The sequence below is a fragment of the Aricia agestis genome, chromosome 18, assembly GCF_905147365.1.
Source record: "Aricia agestis chromosome 18, ilAriAges1.1, whole genome shotgun sequence".
Taxonomy (NCBI): domain Eukaryota; kingdom Metazoa; phylum Arthropoda; class Insecta; order Lepidoptera; family Lycaenidae; genus Aricia; species Aricia agestis.
The window spans coordinates 3,746,744-3,774,049 of NC_056423.1; the positions used below are offsets into that span (position 1 = coordinate 3,746,744).

Below are 27,306 nucleotides of genomic sequence, written 5' to 3' on the forward strand. Positions count from 1 at the left end.
ATGAAATGTTTAACGCACATGCAACTCTCGGGGTCTTCCGACAATGAAATCATATAATCATGGTTAAGTTTTTATTGGTGTTGTACATTCCTGTTGCATTTCGTTTGATCACAGAATGTTTTTTTAATAAAGTTTTATTTAGTAAAAAAAGTTTTATTCCTTAACTTAGGTATAAAAATAACAACAGCTTATTATTATTGACTAGATGTACTCGATTCCAAGATGATGTTGATGTGAGTAAAATATATTGTGTACAGTCGAGAAAATTGGCGTTTTACAGATTTATGACATTATTTGGGATAAGCACGAACAATTAAGACGAGTATTAGTAACATTTTCAAATGAGAATTCTTCCTTTCTCATTATATAGCGTTACGACTACGTCCATGCTAAACCTACTGATTAAATCACTCGTGTACCAAGTATATTTTTATCCACATCAACAAGTAATAACAAACATACACAACGGTTTGAGTCTACACAAGTCTTTAGCATATATTAATTGAGTATAAAACAAGTCTTAAATAAAATTCAATTCCTAAATCTGCTCTTGCATGGAAATCGGGTCGAATGAGGCGCTTTGCAGACGACGGGGCGGGGCGGGCCGGTCAATTTCGCAGCGAACGATAGCATAAAGGGAATCCTATATTACCAACGCACACGGCGGGCAAAAAAACCGCCCTGCAGGTGCCCGGTGGACACTGGCGCCGCGGCATGCCCGCGGCTGATTCGCGGACATAAAGCCTTCCCCGCCCCGCCGTCTGCAAAGCGCCTGAACGTCAGCTGAGCTGTTTTGTTTTTGATTTTTCATAGTATAAAATGAAAAATTTTGTAAATACCAACGGAGCAAGTGGCCCGATTTCAATGCAATGTTCACAGTTTTGAAGCCACTCTTGCCAGTATGGGTTAATGCTAATCATTTATGAAATATCATGCCTTTCAGTAGTACGAAAATTGGAGATAACATGATAATTTAACCGCAATTAACATTACCCTATTATTAACAAAAATTGGCACAATTTCTATTATGGCTAGTTAGTCTGTTAATTATAAAAAAACTAGTATCATAAATTAGTTTGAACGGCTAAAATTAATAAATTACATCAACATAATGTATAAATTATTATTGTCTAAATTGCGATTAAAAATATAGTATTTACAAGTTTCATTATACTTAAATATTTTAATTATTTACATTAAATTAACCTATAAATAATTTAAATACAGTACAGTCAAGTAACAACATCAAATTCGATGAACATTTTGTAAATTTCTAAGCAAAATATTTACAAAATTCTTTACTGACTGTACATACAAAATAAAGCTCATAAATAAAATTCCACGACTGTGAAAACTTTGGCTCTACGCTATATTAAATAATTTTGTACAAAGTAGCACCGTTGGAAGCTCAATTTCTTAATTCTAAACCATAAAGTTAATATACCTAACGGAATAGAGCAACAATGTCGAGCTGTCAAACGAAACCGAAATTGGTTTCATCTGTGTGTAAGAATATGTGGACGTATACACTTACACAAGCATGATTGAACATGAATTCTATGAGATTAAATTGTCAACGTGCGGCACGTGCCGACTGGACGTCAAAAAAAGAGGGCTGCTGTTATGTATCACACCCGTCTCTTTTTACCACGCAGCGTTACTGATAGTGACGTCTCTCTTGCTCAGGCCATTGTTTCTCTGTTCCGCTAGGTATATTAACTTTATGTTCTAAACTATTGCTATCTCCCTTGCACGTCTTCCGTCTCGCTTTAATGTCAGTCTGTACAAAACACCGCCGCTACCTCTGGACGGAGCTAATGTTTGGTAAATGCAACGTTCTTCCCTTACCAGTACTGGCAAAGTAACAGTAAAATACATCAGGTTATCATTAGAGAAAAAAACATAATTTTGGCACAATCCAATGATCCTTTTTACGCCAATAAGGTGGAGAGAACCTCTGGGCATGCTATGTACTGATGTATACTGTATAGGCATTTAGGCAGAAAATAATTTTCTTCATTTAGAAAACATTCCCTAATTGTACGAGTCCATGCAAATTTAAATTCGCTTACGTATTTGAAGTACCGTTTTTTCGAGTTACCAACTATACAGTCTATGGCCTAACAATATGAACAGTAGATTATACCCAAAAGGCCGTAAATTTTAACTACACCTTGAATACGCTTGAATGTTTAATCACTCCACCATCTCACTACCACTCGGCCTGCTCCGCGCTGGGCACTATCTTCTCTTCCGTTCTCTCATCCAGCTCGCCCGGGAGGTAGTCTTTCCAGCTCCGGAACAGGTACCTGGTGAACTTCCTCAGCTGCCGGAACTTGCAGTACGTCGCCCCCTCCGCCGACTGCAGCTGCTGCGTCTGGATGAGGAACCCCTTCTCTTTGAAGGTCTGCTCCAGCTTCTCCCTCTGCAGCGTCTTTCTGGTCTTCCGCTTCCTCTTGTTCGCGTCCTCCTTCAGTACAGTCTGGTCCGGTTTGGGTTCCGGCGGGAACTCGGGCGACTTGTCCTGGTCTCGCTGCAGGAACTCGTACCCCTTATTCCCCTTGGCCCCGGTGCCGCTGTAGTAGGTGAAGTTCCCGCCCGAATCAACGGACAGCATCTTCTTCTCCTGCAGCGAGGGCTTGGAGCCGCCGGTGAACTTGAACTTGCAGATGCTGACCTCCGCGGTGGGCGTGGCGGGGTTGGGCCGCGCCGGCACCGGCGGGATGAATATCGCCGAGCGCTTCCGCTTCGCCGGCGCGGGGGTCGGGTTGGGGGAGGCGCGCTTCTTCGTCAGATCCGGCCTCTCGTCCTGCTTCATCACCTTGGGGTCCAGCAGCTCCGATATCTGCTTGAGGACCAGCTTGCTCCTATTCTCGTCCGGGCTTGCGGTCTCGCCGGGAGGGGTCGTCTCGCCGGCGCGGTGGGCGGCCGCGAGGCGCTGGTAGTACAGCAGCTGCGTCTGCAGTGCCAGGGGGTGCACGTAGACGCCGGCGTGCGGCCAGTACACGTACCCCGGGAGCTCGCCGCCGGGGCTGGGCGGGGCGCGTGCCGGCTCCGACAGCGTCGGCGACGCGGCCCCGGCCCGGCGCGAGAGGTCAGGCGAGCTGTTCGCGGTAGGGACGCTCGTGTTCCGCTGGATCACGGATATTGCGTTGGGCTGCTCGCCCGGCGCCTCCTCGTCCACCTCCGTCTTGACGTCCGCCGACGAGTAGATATTGCCGAACTTCCGCTGGATCTGGAGTTTGAGGTCGCGCAGGTCCCTGATGCACAGGTTGAGGGGCTCGTGGTCGCTGTGTAGTGGGCCGGCGGCGGTGGGCGGCGCGGCCGGCATGGGGCCGTCGGGGCTGCAGAACGTGGGGGGGTCGCTCTCGAGCCGTCGCTTCTCCTGCGACAGCTTCCTCTCGAGGAGGCTCGAGATCAGCCTGTTCTGCAGGTCGGTCTTGGGCGCGAGGGGATTCTTGAAGGCGGGGCCCGAGTCGGGCGTGGGTCTGTCGGGCGGCGGCGGCTGGCCGGGCACCACCGTGCCGTAGTTCTCGTATATCAGGTGGCAGATGTCCGCCTTCTTCGGCTTCCTGCCGCGGCGGGGCTTGGAGTTGTTGAGCGTCATCTCGCCCATGTACGGAAGGTCCTCGTAGGACACCACCTTGCTGGGCGCGATCTGGACCTTCTTCTTTTCCTTCTTGGGGGGCGGCGCCGGCGTCGCACCGTCCGCGCCGGCGAGCCGCTGGGCCCAGATCTTGAAGGTCTCGTTGGTCACGGTCTCCGTCTCTTTCTTCTCCTGCTTCCTGGCGCTGGCCTTCTGCAGGCTCTGCTCATAGTGGTCGAGGTACTCCTGGGGCAGCGCCTGGTGGTGAAACTTGAGCTTCCATCGGTTCTTCTGGCGGCTGCGCGCGACCTTCGCCCGGGGCTCCTCCGAGCTTCGCTCCTTGCTTGACAGCAGCTGCTGCCGAAGTAGCTCCTTGTTCTCAGATCTGGAAGTAAAATAGTATGTTTGTGAGTAAATTAAACTTCTAAAGAAATAGCGACCTACGTTTTTATCAATCGAGGAAATTGTTACCGGATAGCTAAATTCATTCAAAATGGAACACAAACCGAAACGATCAAAGGTTTTCCTTCACCGTCAGTAGTTCGTTCATACAGGAAACTTCAGGAGGAATGTTTTCCTCATTTAAGTAACAGAAACACACGGGGAACATTAATCAAATTTATAGAGACTTTGAAGTATGTTTCGGAATGAAGAGCTTAGAGCCACATCAAAGAGATAGATATGCACGGCCCCGCAGAAACTGTTATGAAATAACACTTGTTTCGAGTTGTAACTTGTAGCAGACTCGAAAATCTGCAGACTTAGCAGTTAGCATCAATGAGTTTCGGTCATACTTCCTTCCTACATTAGGCTAAATAAACTGAAAGATTGACAAAGGAAACCTGTCATTTTTCCTGTCAGTATGTCTACTGTGGTTTACCTGTTGCTGTTGGGTATCTGCGTCGCGGTGGGGGCGGGACAGGCGTCCGCGCACGACACTCTCCGCATCACTTCTGCAACAACAACCAACGGGTTGAGTATATAATAAGTAATGAATACTGTGTACATTAATTAATCGTGACTCATTATTGTACGTAAATAGGTACTGGTTATTACTAAGAGATGGGTAATGTTTTGGAGGAAATATTATGTATTGTTTGATTGATATATATTTTTGAATTTTATCAATGGGCGCTTATATTGAAGTCAACATTTCCCCGTGACGAGTACCTATATAATCTAACATTTTCGATAAGTAAGGCAAGGGCACAAATCATTTTGAAAATGTTTAACACAGTCACAGTATAGCAATATGACATATCTAATATAAAGTACTATTTTATAAGCAACCGCCTGTACAAGGTGCTGAGTTTGTATATTGTATACTATACTTGGATGCTAATAAAGTCTTTGAATCTTTGCTATACTGTGACACAATTTATGCGCTTGCCTTACCAAAGGTATCAGAGAACTTCTATAACATTTTTGGATACATGTTTTTGGATACATCGTCTTGTGGCAGACTTGAAAATTCGAAGTGAAGTCGGTGAAAAGGACAGCAGAAATCGATACAGGGTAGACATACAGCTGCTGCTGCTATTGTGTTTTTTTGAGGAGAACGGATCATACCACTTCGCTAGGTCGAAAGATCATCTTCGGAAGTTCTTGATTACGTCATAACTGTCAAAAATGACGTTTTTGTATGATGGCAACGTTCATTTAAAGCCTTGTCGAGCTGTACGGATATTATGATTGTAGTTAGTTGAAAAAAAAATTTTTTTAGGTAGGCACCTTATAGGTCCGAGCCAGGGTGGGGCAAGCGCCCCAGTTTGCCCCAGTGTGGCTACGCCCATGAATATCTCCTGTGAAAAATGACCATTTGTGTAATGGGCGTGTTCAAATGGTACTTATATTTTACCCCGAGTAAGCAACTGATGTCTTAATTAAATATCTGTCGGTTTTCCTCAAGTTTTTCACGATTTAAAACAAACACCAATTCCGAAAATATTCATGAATATATTACTAAGAATTACTTGTATAATTATTGTCATTGAGAATTACTTGTATAATTATTATTGTGATGTCTACTTTGTACACTTAGGGCTGAGTAATTATTGTAAAGAATTATCGAAATCAGTTTAACCGCTGTCGACATAAATTACGCTAACACACACTTTAACTATTATATTTTTTATTTTATAGAAGTAATAACATAGAATAACATCAGCAATCTATTTTAAATCTTATTTGGTTATAATTTCGCCTACAGACAAACCAACACATGCAATCATGCATTTAATTACAACAATCGACGGCCAAATATGTGGAGCCCTACGGCAGAAACGGGGCAAGGTGAAATATGTTTTACGAGCAATATACTTTGAGCAATGATTGCCGAGGTATTTGGTTATCACACCCACGCGGCGTAGGTATTGTTGAGAATAAACTGCTTTTATGGAGAAAATGACGCAGGCGACAGGCCTGATCGATTGTAGAGTCTGGTATGTAGAGTCACAGAATACATGTAGAGTTGCATGTTTGTACATCGGTACAGAACTAAGGTATTACTGATTATAGAACTAAGGTTGGGTTGCTACATGTCACTTTAAATAACTTGCATTTTTCAACAATAGATTAGAATGAGCAGCCACTAATACTTATAAAGAAATTTTGAAAAGAGCCTAACCAGAGACCCATGTCTGTTTCACCTACGAACGAATTTATTTTTTCTTCTCTTCAGACTGAGACTAGATAGAATTCAAGACAAACAAAAAGAAACAGTCAAACAGACAAAAAAAGCAGAACCTTCAAAATAATATTATGTTTTCGCGAGGACCTTACCTATTTAGCTATAAGATTAGAGTTTTCTAAAATATGTTCTTCATCGGTGTCGCACGTTTATCCTATTTATAAACTATGTTAATTTAGTAATTTTGCGTACGACGTACATGTTTACTCCTGTGATAAGTATGTGATATTACAAATGGTCATAATTTTTCAAGCCCACGCTCTGAGTCAGACACATCACCAATATGGTGGAGATGCCTCGACACTGTTTGTACTGTAAACACTAAACACGGATAATAAATTGTTGGTAACATTACAGTTAAACGTCTATTAAAATATATATCTATTAAAATATACCTACATATTGCTGCCTTTAATTAAGGTATTTTTTTAACGGGCTTAGGCCCACCACACATTCCCACGACTGTATCTCCTGTGTCGCCAGGATCGACAGCGGTATTCAATCACGAAAACCCTTTGATATAATCTCAGGGAGCCCGAGGGACATGCTAAAGCTGTCTTGGGACCCGCATCGAATTTAATCAAAAGAAGATAGGAGGAGTAGGAATATAATTCTATAATTAAGGCAGTCAAGGAATTGTCGATGGTAGTTCTACTTCCCGACGCGACGCTTCGTTACTCAAATGCGGGCCCTACTCTAAATCATTCGTTTCTAATTATTGTTGCTGTTTGAAGCCAATCAACTTATGCTACAATTATTAACTGAACCAGGCTATATGGAATATACATAACAATAACCAAAATTTGATCTGTAGCCAAGAGGTTAAAGGCCTTTTAACATTCTTACAACATAGTCGGCCTAGTCCAAAGGGGTGAATACATCAATACGTCTGGGACTAACGACATGCGGTAGATATTAAATATTAATCATATGGACGAATGAAATTTTACGACCCGATTCGTTTATAATATGTGAAAATGCTGTTAATTTCCCCACACCCTTTATCTAAGATCGAACTTGAGCCCTGTCAAATGCGAATCTTTGATTTTATAGGTACTCGTATTATAACAGTACAGAAATAGAGAAAATTACAATATCTAATTTTACCTACTTCGAAGGCCTATTAAATAGACAGAGTATATAGAGCTATATGAAATTTTGCCCAATTTTCACTCTAGTCTTAGATGTTGCACGCGGCTTGGTGCAATTGCAGTATAAAGTCGGAGAATTGATAACTAAACATAGCCAGCGCTGGCACACATAGATAACGCTGTAGCTCTAACCACAGAAACGTATGTTATGTAAATAGTAGATATAATATTGTAATAATTTGACGTCGGAAAGCCATGCTTCGACACGAATGGGCCGGCTCGACCGGAGAAATACCACGGGCTCACAGAAAACCGGCGTTGTTTTACCGAGTGAGTGAGTTTACCGGAGGTCCAATCCCCTACCATTTTCCCTTCCCTACCCTCCCATATTTCCTTCCCTACCCTCCCCTATTCCCTTCCCTACCCTCCCCTATTACCCTATTCCCTCTTAAAAGGCCGGCAACGCACCTGCAGTTCTTCTGATGCTGCGAGTGTCCATAGGCGTATGGAAGATGCTTTCCATCGTGTGACCCGTTTGCTCGTTTGCCCCCTTTATTTCTTTAAAAAAACGAAGTTAAATACATTTTTTGTTATTACTATTAGCAGCCTTCAATGTCCCACTGCTGGAAATGTTTTTATACCTAAAATATGAGAGTACTTAGGCCACTTTATTTCTGGCGCCCCGTGAGGCCGCCATTTCAAACTGTTTTTTTCCCTCTTTGTATCTGAATTGTTTATTAATGGTTTGAATAAAGAGTTTTTTATTTATTTATTTTTTACGTAATCTGTGGAGGGCCTCTATGGTCGCTGCCGCCCCTAGACCGTGGTCTATAACGGCCTATTTATAAATCCGGGGTTGGTCAGGACTTTGGGAAGCTGTCAAAGACCGACTGGGCACAGTAGTTCGTAGGTCAGGATAGGCAAGATACACATGTCATCATACAAATAAATATAAAATGTTTTATTTCTGTTCAGATGTTTTAACCTACCTGCATTTACTCTTAAATATAATATTACTCTTTAATCTATATTATGATGTTGATGTAAGAATTATTTACAAATGATAAGATGAGGAACTTAATATAGCCAACAAAGCATAAACCAATTGGTAAACGCAATATTCTAATGTTTTTTGCTGTGGGTGTTTAGAAATTAGGTACTATAGCGTAAAAAGTCACAAACATACGTTCGTATTTATGTTTAAGTATTTACAACAATCTTGTGATGCTTTCAGTGACATTTCAGGAGGGAAACCTTGCCCTACAATTCTACATTCAGAATGTCTCTACATATTGTGTGTACAATGTAGCGTCCCATATTTGTTGGCATTTCGTTACGTTATTTTAACACATTGTGTTAGAATCATATCTGTTCAAAATCCATATTAACGGTATTATCTATTTTTACCTAAATACCTAATCTAGTCTAGATGAAATGCAGTGTAATAACATGATAACATGCAGAATCTACAATACTAAAAAATATATTATGTTAATACTTTAGTTTCTGGGTATGTATATGTTCCTTATGTATAGTTCACTGTGCAATAGTAGCAGCGATGAAAGAGCAAAAATTTTTTTGTGATTATAATTATTACATCCATACAAAGATGAGAAAAAGGGTACTCTTTCAGCGCTGCTACTTTCACAGCGAACTCTATATAGGGGAACCATGCACATCCTAAAGTATTATCACTTAGTTTTGTTATACCCTGTAGCTTAGGATACGGCATTATCTAGGTTTACCTAAATAGGTACCTAGCCTAATAACAATAATAATAGCTCCCACACCGGTTTCGGTGACGGTGGCCGATTTCATTGAAACCAGGCCAGCTACGCAGGAGTAATTTTATAGTGCCCAAGTGTGTGCGCAGTACACAAGGGCACTCTCTATTCCTTTACTCTCATAACCCAGTGGGACGGACGACCGACACGACTGGCGAGAGATCAGGCGCAGGACCGACTTTTTACATGCCCATCCGACGCATGGATCATCTTACTTGTCAGACAATCAGGTGATCAGCCTGCATTGTCCTAACCAAACTTGGAAATAACATGTTTCCAACGCGGGAATCGAACCCACGACCTCCGAGTCAAGAGCCGCGCTCTATACCACTAGACCACGGAGGCGGTACCTAGCCTAATGCAGTATGAAAGCATCCAATAGCTCCACCTTGAGTTTTAAGCTATAGTTTTTATCGATACTCGATACCGACTACGTAAATTTTTAGTATGGCAAATTTTACAGCGCCTCTAGCCGTCACTTGCGGAACTAAAATCGCCATACTAAATATTTACGTAGTCGGTATCGAGTATCGATAAATACCATAGCTTTAAACTCATGGTAGAAATACAGAATCTATTTGTCGTAATGTAGGTTTATGTAATATATGGCGTCTTGGCAGTTCACCAGTATTGCTCATATTAGGGGTTTTACACGAGCTTTGGATATTGAAGCCGGCCGAGTTTGTTTCGCCGGAGATTGCCAACTCTGCGTAGGTAGAGTTTCCCGGGTATAGCGGTAGAGTTTCCCATGTATAGCAGATTATCCTGGAACCTAATTCCAGGATAAAGTAAGATGTATAATTTATCGTAGCTCGTAGTAACCTAGTTGGTATAAGGAAAACGAAGCATTTAATTTCACATGATACACGCCTCTATGTAGAGCTTTATAGAATCTAAAATTATTCCGAGAAAGGTTAAATTAAAAAGCTATTGACGATCTAATCATAGGTATAATTTAAGGAAATGTTGACTAATTTCGTAAAAAAACTTTTTTTATTTGGTACCTACATTCAAAACAAGCTGTTATTATTATTTACTTAAATAGAAAAATATAATATTATAGCTGTACTCTTAAAAATAGGTTAGTAAACAAACTGAGTTATTAACTCATAATAGTTTCAGAGGTGCGAAACTCATGCAATTCAATAATACAAATAAAGAAAATATTAATTTTTAGGAACTTAGAAGATACCTATTGTAAGACAACGTAGCCAAAACGCCGCTACAGCCTACAACACACATCACTTGTCAAATGTCAGTCCAATTTGACAGTCGGCATACACCTGACACCTGCCTTATACGGGCAAAGCCGGGTAATGGACAAAGTATACAGTTTCACAAGAAAGTACCGTGACATCTATTAGATTGCTCATAGCGCTAACAATTGCCCAGGTCACCACTGTTTACAGAATACAGTAAAAACACAGCCGTTAATTGAAAATATAAACTGACACACTTTTAGAATATTCGACATCCTTTTTTAAAAGTTTATAACAGTTATTGATGTATGTCCATTGATTAGCCACAAGTCTCACAACTGGATTATCACATGTTAGATCACTCATCACACCGCGACGTAAACAAATTGATAATCACCTCCTTCGGGCAGCATCGGTGCACTACAACACGTCTTCCACGTCTCCCCACGTCTCCCACGGCAAACACGCGACGCGATGCACTTTGCAGACGCGACCGAGCGCCGCTAATCTGCGATCTAAATACAGAATCGTCCAAAACTCGTATTGCTTACGGCCTAAATTTAGGAGGGCGCTGGTTACAGAAATAAATGTGTTTTTAACTCGTTTTTCACACCAGGAATAGGCCGCGAAACCCGAGATTGATGCCGTATTCGGCGGCGGGGCGGCCGCTTTTGGGTATTTAGTTTCAGCTAATTCGGGAGCGCGCGCGCTCGCCATATATGGACGCGCGTTTACATTTCACATGCGCACGCGCAGCGCTTCCCACCGATAAGCGTTATCGTTGTAAATAAAGCGTCCACACTCAGTTATCTCCATTTATTTAACTCTCCAATCACTCTCCCGAAAATTAAGTTGTATAAAAACAGTATTTTAAACGTTTTATCACTTACATCGTTTGGATAAACAGTTTTATTGGATATTTTATGTTGTTCAGTCGATGCGGTATTTATTTGTTGAGCGCAGATGATATTGTAATAATGTTTCACTACGGGAGAGCGGTGGATCGAGGTTATGGCTATTTTTGATTGTCGTATCAGACGTACTATTATAATGAGAATACTTTCGTTTTCACCGACTGCCGAAGAAGGGGGGCTTTGTTTTCGATTTATGATTGATGTGAAGTTTTTAATCTGCGCTACCAAAGGACTCGTTTTAATCGTAATTTTTCAGTAAGGATACACTTAGGATTCCTATTTCATCCACTTGGGAGTCAATTAAATATCTAGTGGATGTTTACAAATTACGTCATGTCAAAACCAAAAATAAGAAAATTATCCATGTTTATATTTAAATACGTTATCTAATTATTTAACTCTACGTACTATACTTTGGTATGTAGAGTAGAAATATTGTTTTGTTATTAATTTAAGAGGTGTGCAATAAAAAATTGGTGTAATCATTATTTAGGTACATCAAACTAATATTTAAAAAGTTTGTAAGCATTTGTCTTTGTTATATTTAATGGAAACACTACTAAAGGCATTTCGATCGGTATGGCAAAGAAGTTTTACACAAATTTTTTTATGACTTTTTTCCTAAAAAAGTACAGCGTTCCCATGGGATCACCTCGACTAGATTGCAAACTAATAAGTAAGGAGAATAGTTTTACCATGTTTGGACAATTACCAATATACAGCTATTGTACCTATAGGCCCACGTTTTGCATGCGCCCGCGTACGGCTGCCCACGCTGCTACCGACAATTATAATTTAATTATTGTTATCTGATTATTATTGCGTAATTGACCGTGGGAGCTAAGAACTGGTGAGCAAGAATATTTGCTTCGGGCCAAGTTTTCTAGAGAGTATCGAAATAGTTTTTAAATAATATGTAGAGAACGAAATTTACTTAGTACGATAGATCACAAGGTCACAGAATATATATTAGCTTGTACTATTCTGTGATATTAGTAGACAAGTTGTCACAACTTTGTTGAACCGAAGTTAATTAATATACCTCGATCGTGGGAATCGCAGACACAATATATTTTAAATTGTTATGCGGCGGATGCCGCTTGGGGATTAAAGGGTTCGTGCGACGTGCTGTTGTGGGGCATCGTTTAGAGGGCCTCATAGCACGTAGTTTTTCCGCAACAAAAACTATCCTATATCCTTTCCCGTCTCTCACAGTATCTCGATACCAAATTTTATCTAAATCGGTGCTGCCGTAGAGCGACCGCAGACTTACAATTTCAAGTTGGCCAACTAAATCGCATAGTAGATATACCAATAGCTATAGCGAATTATGAGAGCACATTGCATCCAACTAAATTGTACAACTAAATAATTGGACACGAATCGTTTAAGAACCGCGATTCCTTTCCGATTACCTACAAATTAAAAAGTTATGCAATTAAATTGTGAAAAAAAATGTTAGTTGTACGATAGTCGGCCAACTTGAAATTGTATATCTGCGGTGACCCCAAAGAGAGACAGACAGGTCCACTCTCCCTTTTATAATATTGGTATGGATTAGTAAGGATAAGAATGAAAAGATTATTAATTATTATTATTTGTATGGACTAGTTTTTATTATTCCTAGGTATGGACGTATACTATTAGGGTGAAGCCAAACGAGAGTTATTTATGAGTTGTGACTTGTGAGTCGCAGAATTTCGGCTGGCAGAAATTCTGCTGCATTAAGTTTCATACAAAAGTCCTGTTTGATTCACACGAGCGTAATTTTGTGAGAAATAATTTACGCGACCGAAATTCTGAGACTCACGACTCAGAAAATTACGCTCGTTTGGCTTCACCCTTAGGTTACTTTATGGCTTATGCGCTTTGCAATTTGCATAAAAGTCTGAAGCCGGGTCGCCCTGTGTACGTCCATACCGGGAGAGCGCGGGGTATTAATATTGGTAGGACATATTTGGTCGCTGCAATGCCTTGCCGAGAGCGCGTGGGACGTTTATACTGTACAAGGTAAGGATTATGATATTTCATATGCCTTTGCTGGTAAAATTTCTATATATCAGTTTAATATTTAAAATTAAAGTAAATTCAGTGAAAAAAAAATGTATAAGTACCATTTTAATCTTTGTAAATTCAATAAAAAAATTTTTTAGCAGTGGCCATTGAGCGAGCTGATAATAATTAATCGGTTGCTGTTAAGTATTTGTGAACTAACCCACAAAAATGTTGAATTTTGAATGCAGTCTTGTTCTAAATCATCTACAGAACAAAACTGCGTTCATTACTCAATGCGTACCTAATTTTTTGTGGGTTGGTACACAAATGCTTAACAACGTCCAATTAAGAATTAAAGCTAAGCACATCGAGAGTGTGCTTTATCATGTCATGTCAGCTTTAAAAAAATGCGAAAATCTTTTTTTGTTAATTAACTTTCTTTATGCTGACAACTTACGACTTCGGGCTTCATTTACTATCTATTTTTATTTTATAGTTTTACGTGAGTCGTGACCGATACAGTTTTTATACTCATTAATATCAACAGCATAATTTGCCCACAATTCTGGGTGCAGTGTCGACAGCACTTGAGTGACAGATGTATGCGCGGGCGCGATGTCCATGTGGGCGACGACGCCTTAGCCCTAGATAGTAAAGGACAAGCATAGTAAGCAACCCTACTGTAAATGTTACACCTAAGTACCTATTCAGAATCCTCAATCCTTCGAGTGCGATCCTTAGTTATGTTTCCCTTCTGTCTATCTAAAATGTAAGTCGAGAAAATCTAAATCCTAGCAAAGCTCTTGTGTGAAAAATGAGTATAAAAACTGTAACTGGAGCAGTTTAACATGTGTACTTGATATTTTTACCCCAATGTCATCTTTAACAGAAGCACTTTCATAATGAAGTTTGAATAAACTTTAAATAAAGGAGATTGTGACTTAATTTATATTGGGACAATTTTTTAAATTAATTAAAGTTAAGTACTTAAGAAATCATTAAACGTCTCTGAGTGCAGCCGTAAGTGATATTATAATATTTCAGCTCTTTCTTTATAGACGAGTCCTTCAACTACAATTCAGTGATTCCCAAAGTGATCCAGGTGGACCCTGAGGGGTCCACACGAGACTAGACTGGGGTTTACGTTGGCCCTGATAAAAAATGTGAGTCCACAATTGTAGGCGGGGGTCCATGTAAATTAATTTGCTTAGCAGTGAAGAACTTTTGTGTATGCTTGATTTATCTTATGAGAAAGCATAGGCCAGCCCTACTACACAAGTGGCAAGCGATTATCGTAAACGTCAACAAAACGTATGCGATTTGACATAAATCACCGCTTCGCTAGCGAATACTAATGTCAAATCCCATACTTTTTTTTGCGTTTACGATAATCGCTTGCCACTTGTCTAGTCCCTACTAGATGGCGAACTCTACCATCCCTGTCCATAAAAGTTTGCCACGAAACAAAGGAGTTTGGGAACCTTTGCTCTACATAATAATAATATCTCCAGTACATCCCACATGCCCCTACCTCTAAATCTCTACATGAGAGATAACCCAGTGTTCGGAACTGGAGCGATGGCGCAAGCGGCCGCACTCTCTGCCTACGTACATTTTCGACGTTTCGTACTAAAGTTTCCTACGTTTAAATAAAAAAAAAAAAAAAATAAAAAAAAAAATAACTTTATTAAACATGTGAAAGGGACAGAACACAGCCAGAGTTAAATAACAATAAAACAAGGAATTCAAGTAAATTGACATGACGCATACAACATTTAACTACCTACTTAAAATTAAACTCGGCTATGGCTGTGCAATGCACACACCGCATGTTTAAAGGGGTAATCCACTCAGGCATCGACCGCGGCAAGCCGTGGCGCCTGATCTTCCGTGGCCCCCTGTCAGTCTGTGATCCCACAAACGGCACTCTCTTATAACTTATAAGTATATCTTGTAAACATAACAACAAACACATGTACATGAAATATAAACACTGGACAAATATTTACAATGGACAGATAAAAGCGGCAATTTTCCCACGGTCTGCAACACGGGCTCGGGAAAGATCGTTTAATGATCCATACTAATATTATAAATGCAAAAGTCTGTCAGTCTGTCTGTCTATTACCTCTTCACGACCAAACCTCTGAACCGATTATGCTGGGTATACTAACTTTGGAGACTTTGAGTCTCGGGAAAAGATTAGGATTTTTATCCCGCAAAAGGTACGGTTCCCGCATTTTCGTGGGAGAGCCATGCTTCGGCACGAATGGGCCGGCTCGACCGGAGAAATACCACGTTCTCACAGAAAACCCGCGTGAAACAGCGCTTGCGCTGTGTTTCGCCGAGTGAGTGAGTTTACCGGAGGCTCAATTCCCTACCCTTTTCCCTTCCCTACCCTCCCCTGTTTCCTTCCCTACCTTCCCCTATTCCCTTCCCTACCCACCCCTACCCTATGCCTCTTAAAAGGCCGGCAACGCTCCTGGAGCTTGATGCTACAAATGTCCATGGGCGACGGAAGTTGCATTCCATCAGGTGACCCGTTTGCTTATTTGCCCCTTATTTCATTAAAAAAAACGATAACCGAATTTTGGCACAACGGAGTACCTACTCGTAGACATCATTATGCATTTTCTCTCTAAGCACACTGAATAGGTAGTTCTTTAAAGAGATGAGAGATCTCATATAGGTTTCCACGCACTCTACATTTTACGTATTGGAGATAATTAAAAAACAAACATATTTTATACGCTTCACATGTTTCTTTGTTCTCTATTCCTCACTATCTTAATTTTAACGATTGACTACCGTTACAAGGACTAGGGTTATCAACAACGCGGTCTCGTTTAGTTATCTTAATTTGAGTTGATCTTAACCTCCTCTAGAACTTGTATAATAACTATTATAGCTAAGGGGCTTCCATAAGATACGTAAGGCATTAAAGATACCCCTCCCCTCTTAATATTTCCAGATGAATGTCATCGGATCTAACTCGTGGAACGGAATCTCAAGAAAATATCATGGTTTTTTTTAAGTAAAATATTGCCTAAAATATGAGAAAATTCGGTAGTAATTTTAATAACTCTAGAAATATATAAATAAGGTATTCACTCCTTAGTCCTAACATGTTAAGGAAATCTTTAATATAATAATATTAATGAAGGAATTACAAGTCGATCTTATTTTAATTATCACTTTGAAAAACCACATTGTGACGTTATATATGGGGGAAGGTCCGGTTAGAGGCAAAATCTCACCAAGTAGTGGGGGGAGAATCTCCAAAAGCGCCTCGCGTAATTAATGGTAGCCCCCAGCCCGCTATGGAGGTATGTATCATATGATACATGAACTCCAAAACACGGTCCCACGCGGGCATACGTGTCGTCATAACAAATATAATGTACACCATCTCCCATACAAGGACTATCCCTAGATGGGTTTAAATAAATCAAATGCTCTTAATATTGACTTGAGCAACCATTATGCCAACCGCGGCAATCGCTTCTACATGGATTTGACGTATTTTGACCGGATTAGGTGATATTTCCGTGGTATATAGATACAGTTTTCTATGCTAACGATTACATAGAAGACTATAGATAAGTGAATAGATAAAATATTGTAAGTAGTAGCAACTTACGATAATAACTAGTTTGGCTTGTAACGTTCCCGTCACCTACAGCTTACTCTGAGCTGGCTCTTTACAGGTAGGTACACTGCTCTAACTACAGGGTGCAGTAAGAACAACGTACCCAAATTATAATACCTGTCCATTCAATAAGTCTCATCTTGAAATCAAGACTCGAGTCTTAATTTTTGCATGCTTCAAAAGCAGAGTGTTTGATACTGTATATAACTATAAGATCTTTGTAAACAACATTCTTTGCAAATAAATGATGATTATGATTATGAAAAAAAAAATTGAAAGTGGGTGGTAAACTGGTAATGGTATGTTGTAAGGGTGATCCTCTACCCCAGGGGTCACCAAATGGCGGACCGCAGTCCGCATCCGGACCGCCGACCCATTGTGTGCGGACCGAGCATGTTCAGACTTCAGAGATGATCTTCGTTCATCTTAGGACTTCAACATCTCTAGGATTTAATGTCAATATCTATAGCTTGCAGTTTGCACCAATATTTCACGCCAAACTTCAGAGAGATAATTAGCATGGTTACTTTTCTCATTGATATCTAAATAAGGGTTCCGTTTTTTGCCATTTGGCTACGGAACCCTCAAAATACCTTTGTAATTTTCGTAATTACCTTCGTTTAATAATTTTTTTTATATAAAATGTGTGGACCGCGAATGTTATGTCATGTCTTAAAACGGACCCCGAGCGAAACCAATTGGTGACCCCTGCTCTAGCCTTTGTAACCTAAATCCTATTATATTTGGTGCCCTCTATCTGTCCCTTACTTACTTTGTAGGTTCGGTCACTTTTTATCCTCATTTGAATGGGTGTTATAAGTTACGTATGGGTGTTAAGAATTAAGTTATCAAAATATAAGCATAATTCATATTATTTTTTTTGGTATCTTACGAGCTTTCTGAAAATGTTCTTTATAACAAAAGGATATCTGCCATTTCCAGAGAACATTTTTATGATGGTTATGTCGAAAGCGGCATGCTTTATGTTATTACGACCGAATTCGGAAAAGCTCCTCAGTTTTGTCCAAATATATCGACAGTATATTTTCTTGTAGGCTTGAATTATCGACTGTGGCGTTGACATAACATCACGGAGAAGTCGCATTCATATTATTAAAAAAATATTATATTTCATTTCTAAACAATCAAGGATATTAATAGAATGATTCTAATTCGTGTTTTTTTACAAATGGAAATGCTTTTGGCTGGCGTATGTAGCACTCCAAAGGCGGTATGTAGCGCCTACAGAGTTTACCTACTACAATCCCATGGTGCTCCATACCCATAATGCAAAGATGCGGGAACGATAAACCCCATCGCAACATCCTACTTAGAGGCTACCACAACTAGATTTCTAAATAGTTATTACTTATTACGTAACTACCACCGCGGCCACGATTTGGGACAAGCCCGGCGAGAAGGAAGCTGGAGACCAAGTATGCACGCTTTCTCAAAAATTTTTTGATAGCAGTTTATATATTTACTAAGATTTAGAACTAAATATATATATATTTATAAATATATAAACTTTTAGAACTAAAAGTTTATATATTTATACGTGGGAGAGCCATGCTTCGGCACGAATGGGCCGGCTCGACCGGATAAATACCACGTTCTCACAGAAAACCGGCGTGAAACAGCGCTTGCGCTGTGTTTCGCCGAGTGAGTGAGTTTACCGGAGGCCCAATCCCCTAACCCCTACCCTATTCCCTTCCCTACCCTCAACTATTCCCTTCCCTTCCCTACCCTCCCCTATTACCCTATTCCCTCTTAAAAGGCCGGCAACGCACTTGCAGCTCTTCTGATGCTGCGAGTGTCCATGTGCGACGGAAGTTGCTTTCCATCATGTGACCCGTTTGCTCGTTTGCACCCTTATTTCATAAAAAAAAAAAAAAAACTTTTATTGACTACCACGGTAGTCATCATGTCAAAAAAACCTTCAGAAATTACTGCATCCACTAAGATGCAGTTCCTGAACCCAGAGTTTTTATTTAGGCCACAGCATATTTCATAACACAGATTTATTATAATACAAAATTTCCTTCCTCTCCGTCCATTGTAAAGTCTGCATGATATCAGTTTCCTGTGCGATGTTCACATTCATCTTAATTTTAACAAGGAAATTCTCGAATGCTCCGAACTTTTAAACTTGGTCAATGACAAATGAATTTTTGCTAACTTCTCTTCATTAATATCCATACTAGTATTATAATTATACGAAAGTCTGTCTGTTTGTTTGTTATTTTTTCACGCCCAAAACGGTGAACCGATTTTTTTGAAATTTGGTATGGAAATACTTTGAGTCCCGGAAAAGGACAATGGATACTTTTCATCCCGGAATAATGTACTGTTCCAGCGCGATAAACAAATTTTGGCGCTACGGAGTTACGTTGTTAGTGTTTTATAGTTTTTAATATTTCTTTATTAACAAGGTGTCAAGTGTGGTAAGAATTTGAAAAGATTGTAGTTTAAACTGTCCTAACACTTAAATTTTTAGTTTGAGACGTTCAGATCAAGTTTAAATAATCAAATTATATCATTATAAGTGAATAATGTTATAATTATTCACTTATAATGTTATAATTTAATGCGTGGGAGAGCCATGCTTCGGCACGAATGGGCCGGCTCGCCGGAGAAATACCACGTTCTCACAGAAAACCGGCGTGAAACAGCGCTTGCGCTTTGTTTCGCCGAGTGAGTGAGTTTACCGGAGGCCCAATCCCCTACCCCATTCCTTTCCCTGTTACCCTATTCCCTCTTAAAAGGCCAGCAACGCACTTGCTCTTCTGATGCTGCGAGTGTCCATGGGCGACGGAAGTTGCTTTCCATCAGGTGACGCGTTTGCTCGTTTGCCCGATTATTTCATTAAAAAAAAGAATATATACGTAAGTGATGCGACATCCGTGATTATAGCACATCGCTGAAAATAAATATTCGAGGATCCTCACATTTGGTCACTTAACTATTTTTAGTGTTGATTTTATGAACTCTACCGCATGACACATTTGTTGGTGAGGAATGAGTGCATGTCGAGAAAACAATACTCATTGGAATTGATACAAACACTAGATTAACTTAATCACGTCATTCAACTACAAAAATAAGAGGAAAATAATAAATATTATAGTAGTAAACCAGAGCCTATTGTTGTTGTGCCACAACAACGCGTTTTAGGTATAAAAATAGATATTACCTGAGGCCAAAAAAAAATCAAGGCCTTTGATTTTTTTTTGGCCTCAAAAAAAAACATTGTGCATGATTTATACAGTATTTTCAGAGCGAAGTAACCACTCTTCAAATACTGTAGTGTCTGGGACAAGATTTTAAATGTCCGTATGGTTGCCCAAGCGCATACGGCATTCTCGCAACATAGTCGGCCTAGTCCAGAGAAATGAGTCATCAGTCAATACGTCTGAGAGTTCTGGGACCAACTATATGCGGGTTTCCTCACGATGTTCTCCTTCACCGTACGAGCGTCCGTATAATGTACTTGAGATCTGAATATATTATGTCTCATTGATACACGCCTCCACCCGGGATCAAACCGGCACCCTCTCTATCAACGGTCTTCCCACTAGGCCACTAGGCCACGGACGCTCATCTGATTCTCAAAGCTACCGTGCTCAATAATCACACAAAATCTATAAAAATTGGTTTAACCCACAGATTTTAGAAGTTATTCTGAGGTCATGGGCGTACCCAGGTAGGGGCAGAGAGCTGCCCCCCCCCCCCCCCCCCACGCCCATGTCTGAGGTCTAACCATTACCGATATCACAAGACGGTAGCCAAACGAGCGTAATTTTGTGAGTCGCAGAATTTCTGCCGCGTAAATATCTTTTCAATGTTCATACAAATCATGACTCACAATATTACGCTCGTGTGAATAAAACAGGACTTTTGTATGAAACTGAATGCAGCAAAATTTCTGCCAGCCGAAATTCTGCGACCCCAACTCACAAATCACGCTTGTTTGGCTTCACCTTAGTAACAAGCACCACTCATTGACGATAGTAGCATCCGCCAAGGATAGGGTATAAACCTAATACCTGACTAGATGACAACTGGTTACCACCGGAAACCGTAAAATTTTCATCAACAAAAATTATCCCATTCCCGTCCTTTTTTATCATATCTTAGTACCTTTAGTAGAGTATATCTATACCAAGTATCAACTAAATCGGTTCAGTCGTTTCAGTGCGAAGAGGTTACAGAGATACAGACAGACACACTTTCACATTTATAATACATATTTAGGGAATTAGTAAGGATAAATTAATTATACGTAGAGTCTCTAAGCACGTAGGTAGATTCTAGCTACAAATTGATAATCCTAAACACTTAAAGTGCTAACACTGTATTTACTATCAATTTTGGAGCAGTATAAATCAATCATATTATTATGTGTGTATGTGGGTGGCGTGAATCATAAACCTTCTTAGAACTTAACTGCCATATCGGTAAATACTTATATGACTATGGTTTTTAACATAACAATGTCATGAGGAAGTGAGCTTTTGAGAAGTAGAATATTATGGTTATTTGGATAAGTAAAATGCATTCTAAGATCGTAGGTTTGAATCCCAAACTTAAAACAACGACGCCGATAGATAATTCTGGTACTTAAATAAAATCAATTATGTAGAGCAAACTGATATGTTCAAATGTACATACAGTAATTTAGTATCTTTATATTTCTTTACATAATGTTAATTTTATTTCTTTACATAATGTTAAAATTTCAACGTAGAATTAAGGTTACTAGCGTAGTTACCTAGCAAATAGAGACGAGACTTATTTATTTCTGTCTGTTTGTGTGTCTGTCTATTACATCTTCACGCTTAAAACATTTTTTGGTATAGGGATACTTTAAGTTTTGGAAAATAGGTTAGTGTGTAAAAATGTTCGACTCCCGCGCTATCATACCCTCTATAGTGGCTGCTGGCTAGATCTACTTTACTTGGGGAGGGAAATTGGATATCTCCTACTCTCCCTACCTTTCTTCTGATTAATTTCATTGCAGATCCCAAGACAGATTTAGCTTGTCCCTTGGCATCCCTGAGATCACATCAAAGGGTTTTCGTGGTTGGTTACCACTGTTAATCCTGGCGAGTGGCGACACTGGAGTTGCAGTGGTGGGAATGTGTGGTGGGCCTTTTGCCCGTTAAAAAAAGATCTACTTTGAAATAAAAGGCGTAACAAAATAATTAAGTGTGTGTATTATTCACTGTTACCGTGAAAATAGCAGCGCTCAACGAGTAAAGAATATTTTGTGATTTGTACTGGCAAGCGCCCTCGTGTCATGAATTTTTCCATACAAAGGTGAAAAAAAAGTTACACTTTCAGGCCCGCTACTTTAACAGCAAAGTCTGTAAAGTAAAGTAAAGGAGGACCAATACACACCCTAAAGGTACAAGTTGGAAGCCGGCTACATGAAGCGGCAGCAGACGTCGTCGCGGCACTATACTGTAGGCCTACTACGAAACTGTTTTGAGACTCAAACAATCGGACGAGAATGTCGCGTCCTGCTCTAGCAACGTCATTTCACTTTTGTCGCAACATTCTCGTACGATTGTTTGAGTCTCAAAACCGTTTCGTGGTACGGGCCCTGGTTTCTATACATTTCTATGAATACGTTTCGCGAGTTTCGTGTCGCTAGTTGCGAGGGTATTTCCTATGGGCTATGGTAATTCATACAAATACATACAACCAGTAGTGTCGCTGCGACACGTCGTCTGCGGTTGCTTCATGTCGCCCGCTGCCAACCGGCACCTTAAGGTGACGCCGTGAATCGCTTCGGATATGTTTTAGATCGCTTAAGAAATGGAACATTAAGAAATGGAAAGGGCGTAAGCGACAAAATGGTTTTTGTCGCGTAATTTAAAAACCATAAATATATTTCATAATATAAGCTATGGGCAAATTATAGTGTAGGTATGCCTGAAGTAATCTACGTACAAAGTTTGTAAGCCTTAATCATTCTCCTCTGTTGTCAAAATTAGAATCCCTGTTTTTATAGAGGTCTTGCTGATTAATTATTCTGTGTTATAAAAGTTGACCAATCGTGACATGCTATGGGTAATTCAAAGACAAAGATATGATGAATACTGACAATGAACTTTAATTTCTTATCACTCATTGTTGAGAGAAATCGATATCGCTGCAGCCAAATTATCAAGGCGTCACCTTAAAGTATTATCACTTAGTTTAGTTACACCCTGTATGTATATATAAGTACCCATATAGTTTATGGTGAAGTGTGGACGTGTTCTAATTGCGTGCAAATGGTGGTGTCAACAAACTGACTACTGAGTGATGAGGGCCAAATCCCGAGCCTACAGCTCCGCCCACTGCCGCCCGGGCAATGTAACTTAGTTACATCATAATAATATTATTATTATACTTAATGTAAACTCATACAATAATAATTACTACATAATATATTTCTACTGGATATATCAATTTTACTGTTAACGCATATGCTGCATTCTCTTTTAAAGCAAAATTGTCCTGTTTTTTTGGAACGAAGTTCCTTAACGCGCGTTGCGAAAGGGGGCTATACGGAAAAGTTGTAACGACATGACACAAAAGTATCGGTATATTACAACTAGAGCAAAAATGCTATAGTTATAAGTCGTGCGGTGGCGCGTTCTCTCTATGTCTCTATCTCTCTCCCTTTTTTTGTTTTTTTTTATAACTTCGTTCCATCCGGGTGTCCCTTGACACTTATCAAGTTTTTTTACATATTTGGGAAAATGCTATGCAGCATGCGCATCCCCTGCGGATTTTACATCCCCTTTGGGTTTGGGTTTACCCACAAAAACCCCACGCCTTGCACGCACTGCTTCACGCCGAAGTTCCGGTCACGATCAACCAGCCGCAACTCTACCAGAAGCGAAATTGTCCTACTTTTTTCCAACTAAAAGGCCTGATTTTCAAGGAGAGCCAAGCGAGCCCTAGAGTATATCTCACAACCTGTACATTTTGTGGTACACTTTATTACATTTTGTGATACACTTTATAACTATCACGTCTTTTGTGCTCTAGCATAGTAATTTTTAGGTATTATATTTAGTAATTTTTAGTATTGATTTGTGCTCTAGCATAGTAGTTTTTAGGGCTGCGTACCCAAAGGCAAAAACGGAACCCTATTACTAAGACTTCGTTGTCTGTCCGTCAGACAGACGGACTGACGCGTCAGTCCGTCTGTCTGTATGTCTAACATCAGGCTGTATCTCAAGAACCGTTACAGCTAGACTTCTGAAATTTTCACAAATTGTGTATATCTGTTGCCGCTATAACAACAAATACTAAAAACAAAATAATATTAATATTTGAGGGGGGCTACCCACTGACATAGTATGTACTACGTACTACTTACTACCTCAGTGGGGGCTACCATACAGCAAACGTGACTTTTTGGCCTTTTTTGCTCAAAGTCAATAATGGCAACAGGTCGGCACTTATAATTTTCACAGCGACCTTAAATACATGTGTACTTCAACAGTTATAATATTAATATTTAAATAAAATAAAAATTTAGTTTTTAAACTGATTAGATTCGCAACCCTGTGGTAATAAGAAGTGCAATGTATTGGTAATATTTAGTCGAGGCGGTATACCCCCGTCCCCCGCCCACACTGCAACATTAACATAGCTATGTAAATACACAGCAAGGACTAGCGAAAGTGCGCTGTGCTCAACACTCAATACTCCATACTAATATTATTCTAAGTCTGTCCTCCTAATCGATTTTGGTTTGGTGAGATATTTGGGTCCCGAAAAAGCACATGAGCGAACTTATATCATGGAAAATTGTGCTTTAGCATAAATAAGAGAAGTTGCGGCTGATAGTAATCTTATTAATGCGAAATAGTGTCTTTTTTATAAAAATAAGGGGGCAAACGAGCAAACGGGTCACCTGATGGAAACTAGTTGCTTTCCATCAGGTGACCCGTCGCCCATGGACACTCGCAAAAGAAGATCTGCGGGTGCGTTGCCAGCCTTTGTTTTGTACCACTGTCTAGGTGTGTCTGTTACCTACCTATCCACGTTCTAACCGCTAAACCGATTTTTATGATTATTGATTTGTTACTGCGATACTTTGAGTCCCGAGAAAATTAATATTAGAAAGAAAGATCATCATAAGTGGGAGAGCCATGCTTCGGCACAAATGGGCCGGCTCGACCGGAGAAATACCACGTTCTCATAGAAAACCGGCGTGAAACAGCGCTTGCGCTGTGTTTCGCCGAGTGAGTGAGTTTACCGGGGGCCCAATCCCCTACCCCATTCCCTTCCCTACCCTCCCCTACCCTATTCGCTCTTAAAAGGCCGGCAACGCACTTGCAACTCTTCTGATGCTGCGAGTGTCCATGGGCGAAGGAAGTTGCTTTCTATCAGGTGACCCGTTTGCTCGTTTGCCCCCTTATTTCATAAAAAAAAAGTTCATATTTTATCGAGAATGAAAGAAAAAGAGAGTAGATAATGGTCGGACGAAGTTACGGGGAACAGCTAGTAAGTACATAGGTAATTTATAGAAGTGATAATAGCGGACTATAAAACCGAGCAACTTAATCGTTTATCAGTACTTAATTAATTAGTAACATAAGCTGTGGATAATATTTAATTGTTATGCACAATATGATTCACACCATATCAGTGCATGGCCCACTGATCAAGGTGAGAGATATGTTGCAGCCATCTAGTTGAATTAGCCAGCCTATTAGACGCCTATAGCCTAATTGTGCCGTTATTAGTAACTATATGTTGCCCGCAAATTTGTTGGTTTATCGCGCAGAAAGCGTAGATTCAAGTCATTAAGCCAAGTATTTTTATGTCATTTAATGTGCCTAAACTACAGAACCGATTTCTTATCTTACCGATTTTAGTATGGAAAATAGCGGTAGTTATCAGCTGACTGAGTAGACTTTAGCGGGTAGGAGAATTTGCTACGTTATTTAGCAAATTCCTATTTCTGTTTTAAAATAAAAGTTTAAGTTTTATTTACTTACGGATGACAAAAATCTTCTTGAACTTCGCTCGAAATCCAAACATTAGGCACTGTAGTCCATTTTCACATAAGCACGACAAACACAAATAGCTGTAATAATATCTTAAAACAAAAAACAAAAAAAAATCTTGAACTTAAATATTTTTCTAATTTGTTCATGAAAAACTTTTCGCGCGCTCGAAAATTAAACGGACATGGCGGGTGTTTTTATTTTTTTTATTCCGTGGTACGCGACGGCAAAGGTCTACGGACATACTGCTAAGTGCTCGGCGCGGGTCCACACTGCTCGCCCACAGCCTGTGATCTCAGCTATCGTGCAATTCACACAATGCAGGTTCGCGCATAGTATGCGGGACCGCAGCGCAGCGCAGTCATAGTAAAATGTGCTAACCTAGCATATTGGTGATGGGCCGATTATACATAGACCACAATAATGCAATCAGCTGCAGCCTGCAGCCCGAGACAATGTACGATACCTAAATTAAAACAAAAACATAAACGCAAATTGTATACGAGCGATTTTTGCGCTCCGTTCCGTTGCGGCTCGGCAAAATGTGCTTTACTTAAGTTTGCAATGGAAAATTGGATGCTAATTGCAACACTATCAATGTTCGATTCATAACAGTAATATCATGATATTTATCCTGTTCCAATAAGACCTTCATAATTTATCCTTATAAAATGTAAATTGAACGAAAACTTCTTCGTCTAGACTCTAAATTCATTCCTGTTTATCCTGTCTCAGTATGTAATATAATATTATCAGGATTCTTGTCTCCTGTACCCAATAATATACCTATCATAGCTTGTTTTTGATCCTGACTTAATAAGTGTCCCATGGGCGTACACAGGATTTTAGCTAGGGTTAACTTTAAAAGCTTTTGTAGAGAAACTAATAATTAAAAATATGCTACAAAGTCAAATGACAAACGTGAATAATTTATTGTTTATTAATTTAAATACAAAGTTAGTCGTCACAGTTTATACAATATTAATAATAATGATCATCAAGTAGAAATTTTAAAAAGCAATAGCTCTCAGCGCCATCTGTGTAATGTTATAAACAACCACAAACAGACTGTATTCAGGGGCCGTACCACGAAACCATAATAAAAGGAGGGGAAGTAAGTTATCTTCATACAAAGGTACCGCGCGCGGCTTGTATGTGTGCGCCATAGTATCAATGCGTCCCCATGTACGGCACACAACAAAATCTCGGCGGTACCAGCCCCTAAAACTGGCCGCACTGGCTATGGCGCACACATACAAGCCGCGCGCGGTGTCTTTGTATGAAGATAACTTACTTCCCCTCCTTTTACTATGACAAAACCGTTTTGAGACTTAAACAATCGTACAAGAATGCCGCGTCCCATAACTCTAACAAACGTGAAA

At 40.0% G+C, this 27,306-nt stretch overlaps 1 protein-coding gene across 5 annotated transcripts; it reads right to left on the reverse strand.

Annotated features, from left to right (window-relative positions):
• Positions 1-1,688: 1,688 nt before the first annotated feature.
• Positions 1,689-25,984, reverse strand: LOC121735987. Of its 5 annotated transcripts, XM_042126998.1 has the most exons (4): positions 11,240-11,308; positions 10,747-10,864; positions 4,467-4,539; positions 1,689-3,971 (listed from the first exon to the last, which is right to left on the reverse strand). In XM_042126998.1, exons 2-4 carry the CDS (start codon positions 10,760-10,762, stop codon positions 2,213-2,215), a joined length of 1,848 nt encoding a protein of 615 aa, XP_041982932.1. In that variant the 5' UTR covers positions 10,763-10,864; positions 11,240-11,308; the 3' UTR covers positions 1,689-2,212. The 5 variants fall into 5 exon arrangements, with proteins under 5 accessions (XP_041982932.1, XP_041982931.1, XP_041982930.1 ...); XM_042126997.1 differs by lacking the exons at positions 10,747-10,864; positions 11,240-11,308 and adding an exon at positions 25,916-25,984 and having other exon boundaries at positions 1,689-3,974; positions 4,476-4,539; XM_042126996.1 differs by lacking the exons at positions 10,747-10,864; positions 11,240-11,308 and adding an exon at positions 25,916-25,984.
• Between the last annotated feature and the right edge of the window lie 1,322 nt (positions 25,985-27,306).